Below are 6,985 nucleotides of genomic sequence, written 5' to 3'. Positions count from 1 at the left end.
GACGCAAACGGAAGTATTGCAGTTATAACGCTAAATGACGCGAATGGATGCACCGCACGATTGAGCCACGTGGCGGAGGATGGAAGGATGGCCCTGGCACCCCTAGTTAAACTCAGAAAACGTCGTATCGACAGAATGCCCAAGGGTACGATGCGCCGTCGAGAGCGGGTCAGGGGCACAGTAGGAGTCAGAACCAAGTCGAGTGGCTGAACGTCCCATCAGCCATGCAAGAAGCGCCATGTGGATAGCACAGGCGAAACCTTGAGCTCTTCGCCATCCTCAAGCGTCGACCAGGGCCAAGGTCAAAGTCAACGCCAAGGTAAAGATAACGCCCAAGGCGACGCCAGCATGAGACCTCCGAGGCGTCGCCAGGAAAGGCGCAAAAGGCAACGCCAGCATGAGACGTTGCGGGCCCACAGGTAGGAAAGAATGTGGAGGGAGACGAGATCGCCAAACGCCAGCGGATCACTGGCAGGGTTGTTCCCCGATACCTATGGGAAGGAAAGACCATAGAGGGAACGACCCCCCCCCCCAAGAGTGCTCGGCGTTTTTAGACACCCTGGGACGATACGGCGCTACTGTAGCAGGCCTCTCCTTAGGTGTGGGCGTCGGGCACTAAGAATCAAGGGACGAATCGCTTTGGTGTTAGATACACCCCGTGGACGATACGGCCCCATTAGGCAAGCCTCTCCATGGGCGTGGGCATCGACGCATGACCTTCCCCGGGCATACAAGGCCGCCCAACGCAGTGAAAGAAACGGGTATAGTACAGGCAAAACAACCGAAGCACGTGAAGGCAAAGAACGAAAGTAAAATCACACAGGCGAAATTCTATATCTCAATGGCACGAAAGTAGTCATGCAAAAACCCAAAGTTGTAACGAAAGTGCAGACAATTCAAAGAATTACAAGTTTATCAAAGAGGGTTAAAAACAAGTGTAAAGGAATAAAGTGATGGTCGAGGGTGGCGGTTCAATCGTCCAGCTCCAGGGGCACGACTTTTCCATCAACAATGTGGTGAGTGGAATCACAGTTGGAAATGTTGATCCCCGGATTCATGCAGACAGCTTGGGCCAGAGCCTCCTAGAATCCCTCCTCGAAAGTGCCCGCCATGTCTTGGATGAGGGTCTTTTTGTCCTTCTCTAACTCCTCAACGGTGGCGTCCCCATAAGCTATCTGCTTCTCCAAAGCCTCCTTCTCCACACGGAGTCGGCTGACCTCGACCTGCAGTTTGTCGTAGTCAACCTGGAGAAGGCCCATAGCTTTGGCTTGGGTAGCCATTTCCCCCTCCATCCGCTCCATTTTGTCAGCTTGCTCACAGCAGCGGTCCTTCAAGTCCTTTTGAACTTCTTCGTAAGCTTCGACTATGTCTTGAAGGCTCATTACCTGAACTTTGAGGGCGATTTCCCGAGCGTAGAAGTCGGCCTGGAGCTCCACCGCCTCTGCCAGTTGTTTTTCAGCTTCTACTTTGGACTCTTGCGCCTGCTTCAGGGTGGTTTGGTAAGTTTCGTTTTGGCGTCCCAGAATCTTCCTTTCTTCCTCCAGGGCAGCTACCCTTGTTTCCAAGGCCTGGAGGGTTTGGGTTTGCAAAGCAGCGTTTCTGGCCTGGGCGCGCCATTCAAGGGCCACAGCCAAGAAGGCCCCCAAGTAGAAAGGCATGCCCTCCTTCCTGTCGGAGCCCTCTGGCATTGTTCCACCACTGAAGCCCCTCATCAGATGCATAATTGGAGGAGGGATGGCGATAAGATCGGGGGCGACAGCGACGGGGGCAGGAGAAGCACAGACCTCTGCCGGTGGCGGAGGTTGAGCAGACTCGGCGCCTTCGCCTATATCCTCTTGGACGATTGTGGGGGGAAGGGAAGTGGCGCTTGGAGGGTTGTCCCTGAAAGAATCCTCTCCCTGGGGCGACGCCGCTGGTAGGAGGGGAACCCTTGCAGATTTCCTCCTCTTAAAGGGTGCCACGCCATCCGAGTCCTCATCGTCGGATATGATCTCCAAGACCCGTTTCCCTTTGTCGAGGGGGTTGGGGCCTGATGGCATTTCATGAAGGTCTTCTTGAATCATGTAAGAAAAAGTGGTGCGGAAGCTATGAAGGTGTGTGAGCAAGATCCTCCTAAGAGTGGTGTTGATCTTGAAGGTGCATGATGTGTATGAAGCTAGGGAGGTTCGGCCAACCCAAGGAGAGGTGAAGGAGATGAAGTTTAGAGCCTAGAATTCTAGGGAGAAGCAAAGCTTGGCACAAAATGGCAGCATAACTTTACTCACAATAAACTTGAAAATACAAGGTGTAGGCTCCTCTTTTTATAGGCTAAAGAAGACCATAATGCAACCCTAATGCTAATCAAAATCAAATGCAAATTTACATCACATGGAGCACATGGCCATGTGGAGAATCCTTCTAGAAAGTGACCAAATCTTTAGCAAATCTAGGTCAAGTCTCATGGAATCAAGTTTATGCTATTTACACCACAACTAATACTAAGCTACCCCTAATGGGCCTTCCTGTAGCATAAACAAATCTGCATGGATTCGCTTGGCCATGGGCTTAGCAATTTGGTCCTAGACGCTCCTTTCATTAGCCTAGACGCTCTCCACCTTGAGCTAGACGCTCCTCCCCTTTGGCCTAGATGCTCCTCCTTTAGCCCCAGACGCTCTTGGTTTGGCTTTGGATGCTCATGTCTTGGCTTTTGTCTTTCTTGTGAAGTTATGCTTGGCCCTCTTCCATCAGGGCCGGCGATGAGGCCACGGCCAGAGGAACGGCGACAATGGGAAGAGGAGAGTCGGGAGTCTTAAGCGCCTCGGGGCTATATGGGGACGGTGAAGATGAGCCTAGTGGGGCTTCGGTAGTGGCCGGTGGTGGCAGAGGCAGGGTTGATGGGGGGTTCGGGTCAGCAGCAGGGGTGGAGGAGGCGCCCGCTTTGGCAGCACGAGCGTCCTTTATCGCTTTCGCCAGCATCATCCTTTTGGAGGCGTCCATCACTGATCCTACATTCAGATAAACCAAGCAGCAGAAGTCAAAGCCAAAGCAATTATGCAAAATCACAAAACGCGTAGAAACGTGAGACGCAAGTCACGTGGTACAATGGAAAACAGGTGGAAGAGGCCAGAGGAACAAACATCTGGTAGTAAGGTACAGATAACAAAAGATGGTAAGGGGAGAGTCTCCCTACCAAAATATGTGGTTAGGGCCTGAGCGTTGTATTCGCTCGCGATAAGCTTCAATGTATCGAAGACAATCCCCAGGCCAACCAAGGCCTTGCATACCTCCCTATCAGCAGGGGATAGCTCATCCAGGGCTTTGGCCCTGAGCAGCTTAGGGTGCTCCGTCCAGTACAAGGGAAAGCCGTCTAAGGCTGTGGGGTCGTGCTTGGTGCTGCACACCCTAAAGAATTTTCCTTTCCAGTTTTTGTAGGAGTTCTGGAAGAGGGAGAGGATGATCCTGCCTGCGATCCCGGAGAAGCTTACCCAAAAGCTTTTCCCCTGTTTCTTCACTTCGAAGAAATGCAAGAAAACATCCACGGAAGGAAGGATGCCCAGGTGCCCGCAGAGAATTTGAAAACCCCTTACAAATGCCCAGCTGTTGGGATGAAGCTGGGCGGGGGCTGTGTTAATCTCGGTGAGGAGTTCCCTCTCAAAGGGCGTGAATGGGAGGCGCACCCCGACGCGTTTAAACACCATCTGGTACATGAAGAAGAAGGGACTCCCCTTTCGAGGTCTGTCATCCACGCACATAGGTTCCCCCGGTCGGCCGGGACGAACGGAGATGTGCGCGTCATGAGTGCGGCAGAAAGCATTAAAGTTATACAAGTGGGGATCCCCACGATGATTCTCGAGGTCCTGAAAGGATGTCAGGCTGGTACACTCGTTCAAAAGCTCGTCGGGGGCCCATGTATAGACGGCTTTATAGTTGGACTTGGGGGTCTTGGGGGGAGAACCAGACTGGGAGTTCGAGCGCGTCATGGTGTGAATAAATAGCTGGAGAAAGAAGAAAGGAAAAAGGTTTTTAACAAAGTGATTCCAAGACAGAAAAGGGGGTAAAACCCCAGGAAATACCACCCACGCGAGAAAACCCAGAAAGAAGGAGAAGGGAACAGAGAAGAAGGGAGAAGCGGAAGAACACAGTAATGCATAAACGTAAACAGTCCCAGGCAATTCAATAAACTATGCAATGCGACGAAGGAGAAGAGTCGGGTTGTGCAAAAATCATACCTTTGTTGTCGAAGTAAGGGAGGAAGGCGAGCATGAAGGAAAGAGCAGGAGTTACAGGGGAAGGGTTTGAAGGCGATGAACAGTGCGGAGATGCAGAGAGAATGGATGTAACAGTGGTGTGAGCGCGGGGTTTGGGGTAACTTGAACGTTACATTTGCAACCCAAGAGGCGCTAATCAGGAGCCGTGAGATCGTGCCGCGTGTCAAAGGATTAAGCGCTCAAGGGGAGCGCAAGAGACTCTAGAGGCTGGCCGTGTGATGAGCCACGTGGCGCACGATTAAGCGTAGCCCCAAAAGGTGTTATTTTCCCCGCTTCAGAGGATGTCCAATCAGCCATTAAGAGCGCCCCTATGGTTCAGAGAGTGTCATGTCATTAATTCGAGAATTGTTGAGTCAGCAGGGAATGACACGTCATCAGGGTGGCACGTGGACGGCGTGGGCGAGGCCTTAGTCTTTGCGCTGAAGACAAGTCTTTGGCTTAAGACTGGGGGGCTTGTGTACCGTCCCGTATCCGGGCGTTGACAAAGTCAAGGTCAAAGTCAACGCCAGGAGTCAAAGTCAACACAAGGCGTCGCCTAGATGAAGAGACGCCAAGTACCAGCGTCGCCAAGAGGAAGCGTCGCCAAGGAGGCATCGCCTAGGTGGAGGCGTCGCCCAACCAGGGCGTCACCAAGATCAAATATCATTAAGTCAAGGCAGTCACAACGCGGTTCCCCGATACCCATGGATAGGAAAGACCATGGAGGGAGCGATGCCGTGGGAAGGCCTCAGGTCCCGATAATCCGATGTAGTGATAAAGAGAAGGAAAAGGTGGCTTAAAGGCCATAGTGATAGCACCAGTGTAGGGCATCCTGACTCGTGAAGTACCCCTGCCGCCCCAGAGACGCCTTTGGGACAGATACGACTCAAGGGGAGGGTCACGCACAGGGTAGCCAGGTGCAGGGTACGAGAGGAAGGCAGATACGCTCTCAAAGTGAGTGACTAGATGATTGGGGGCATGAGTAGGCACCCAAAAAGTCACACGTAGAAACGATGGGGTCATGGCGCTGTGAGGCCCTCCACGTGTACGACAGCCAGGTCAGAATAGAAACACCATTTAGTTAGGTACCAGGTAATTAAAGTCATTTAATACAATTTCTGTTTCGAGCTTTTAAGGTACTATAAAGGCTCCCAAGCGTTTCAACGTCTTAAATGCGCTACGTTTTCTAATTAGACGCGTTAATTAAGTGCGTTACGTTTTATGATTAAAAGCGCTTTAAGGCGCTTTAAATGCTTGGGTAGTTTAAATAGCGCCGAGAATGTTGGGAACGGGGTTCGAACTTTTGGCAAATTTTCCAAAAACTCTCCAGTTGCTAGCTTGAGCCTTGAGGTGAGGGACGAGGGACTGGGAAAAGATCTTTGCCAGAACGAGAAAATACACATTAGAAATAGTTTCCTTTTTACCACCTTCAGAGTGCCATACGCGGTGCTCCGATACGGAGGTGCATAGTTTTTGGTGTTTCTTGCTGGCTGACTTGAGCGTTGGAGTGCAAACGGCCGCTAGGGCGCCCTTTTGTCCTTCTTTGCAGGAATCCACAGGTAATCAGTGGGAAGGAGTCCCTAGCTGACGGTTGAGGTTGCGCACGAAGACGTCCCAGGTCAACCGGACGGAACAGTTTAAATCTGTAAAATCGACACACATTCGCCATTTTCCGTTACTTTTCTTCACCAACACTACATTGGCGAGCCATTATGGATATTGAATCTCCCTTATATGACCCGCCACGAGTAGTTTCTGCGTTTCGTCCCTGATCGCTTGCCTCTTCTCTTCATTAAACTTTCTTCGTCTTTGTCGAACTGGCTTGACTTGAGGGTCCATCGCCAGGCGATGACACAAAAAATCAGGGTCGATCCCTGGTATGTCCGAAGCAGACCATGCAAACGCATCCAGATGTCTTTCTATCACCTTAGCGATCTGGTCTTGCATCTCGCCGTCTAAAAACTTTCCGAGCTTAAACATTTTACCACTAATTTCCCTCTCAAACCAATCCGTAGCCGGTTGAGGCCTCTGTTCACTGGCGATCACCGCTCTCGCTATTCCGGACTCTCTAGCGACTCCCGGGCAGTCTGTCTCCTCTTCTTCCCGAGCGGCGTCCTCGCACCCTGCCTCGACGTCTGTCATCACCACTTCCCCTTCCACAGCCATCTCAAAAACTGTGTCCACCACCCGCCGATTCACTGGTCTAGACTCTACGCCAGAGGGCGGCATGGTGGTTACGTAGCACACCGATCTCTTATTCTTGAGGCTGTTTTCATGTAACACTTCTTCGCCTCCTTTTGATCAGAGCGGATGGTGATAACCACCCCTTCCATTGAAGGCAACTTGACTTTCATGTGCCTTGTTGAAGCTACAGCTCCTATCCTGTTAAGCGTGGGTCTTCCCAACATAACATTATATGCTGGAGGAGCATTCACGACAAGGTACCTTATCTTCTCTGTGTGCGAGGCCACTCCATCCGTGAATGTGGTTCTTAACTCAACATACCCCCTGACCTCCACTTGATCCCCAGCAAAACCATAAAAACAGCCCCCGTATGGTTTCAGCTGATCAGGAGATAATTGTAACTTGCTGAAGGTCGGCCAAAACATAACATCGGTCGAGCTTCCCTGGTCGACCAGCACCCGGTGAACCTTCCTTCCCGCCGTAACGAGCGAAATCACAATGGGATCGTTGTCATGGGGTGCAACATCCGTAAGATCCTCCTTGGTGAACGTGATGTCCACTTCAGGCGAGTGATC

At 51.6% G+C, this 6,985-nt stretch overlaps 1 protein-coding gene across 1 annotated transcript; it reads right to left on the bottom strand.

Annotated features, from left to right (window-relative positions):
- Window positions 1-1,082: 1,082 nt before the first annotated feature.
- On the bottom strand, window positions 1,083-1,688 carry LOC137839287 (uncharacterized). The gene has a single exon (XM_068648408.1). The coding sequence runs from the start codon at window positions 1,686-1,688 to the stop codon at window positions 1,083-1,085; it is 606 nt and encodes a 201-aa protein (XP_068504509.1).
- Between the last annotated feature and the right edge of the window lie 5,297 nt (window positions 1,689-6,985).

The sequence above is a fragment of the Phaseolus vulgaris genome, chromosome 3 (assembly GCF_000499845.2).
Source record: "Phaseolus vulgaris cultivar G19833 chromosome 3, P. vulgaris v2.0, whole genome shotgun sequence".
Taxonomy (NCBI): Eukaryota; Viridiplantae; Streptophyta; class Magnoliopsida; order Fabales; family Fabaceae; genus Phaseolus; species Phaseolus vulgaris.
Note: the sequence above shows the minus strand (reverse complement) of the source record. Positions and strands in the feature narration are given on the sequence as shown.

Excerpts from the sequence above, each read along its gene's own strand:
- LOC137839287 (XM_068648408.1), bottom strand. The coding sequence starts at position 1,688 with ATGCCAGAGGGCTCCGACAGGAAGGAGGGCATGCCTTTCTACTTGGGG.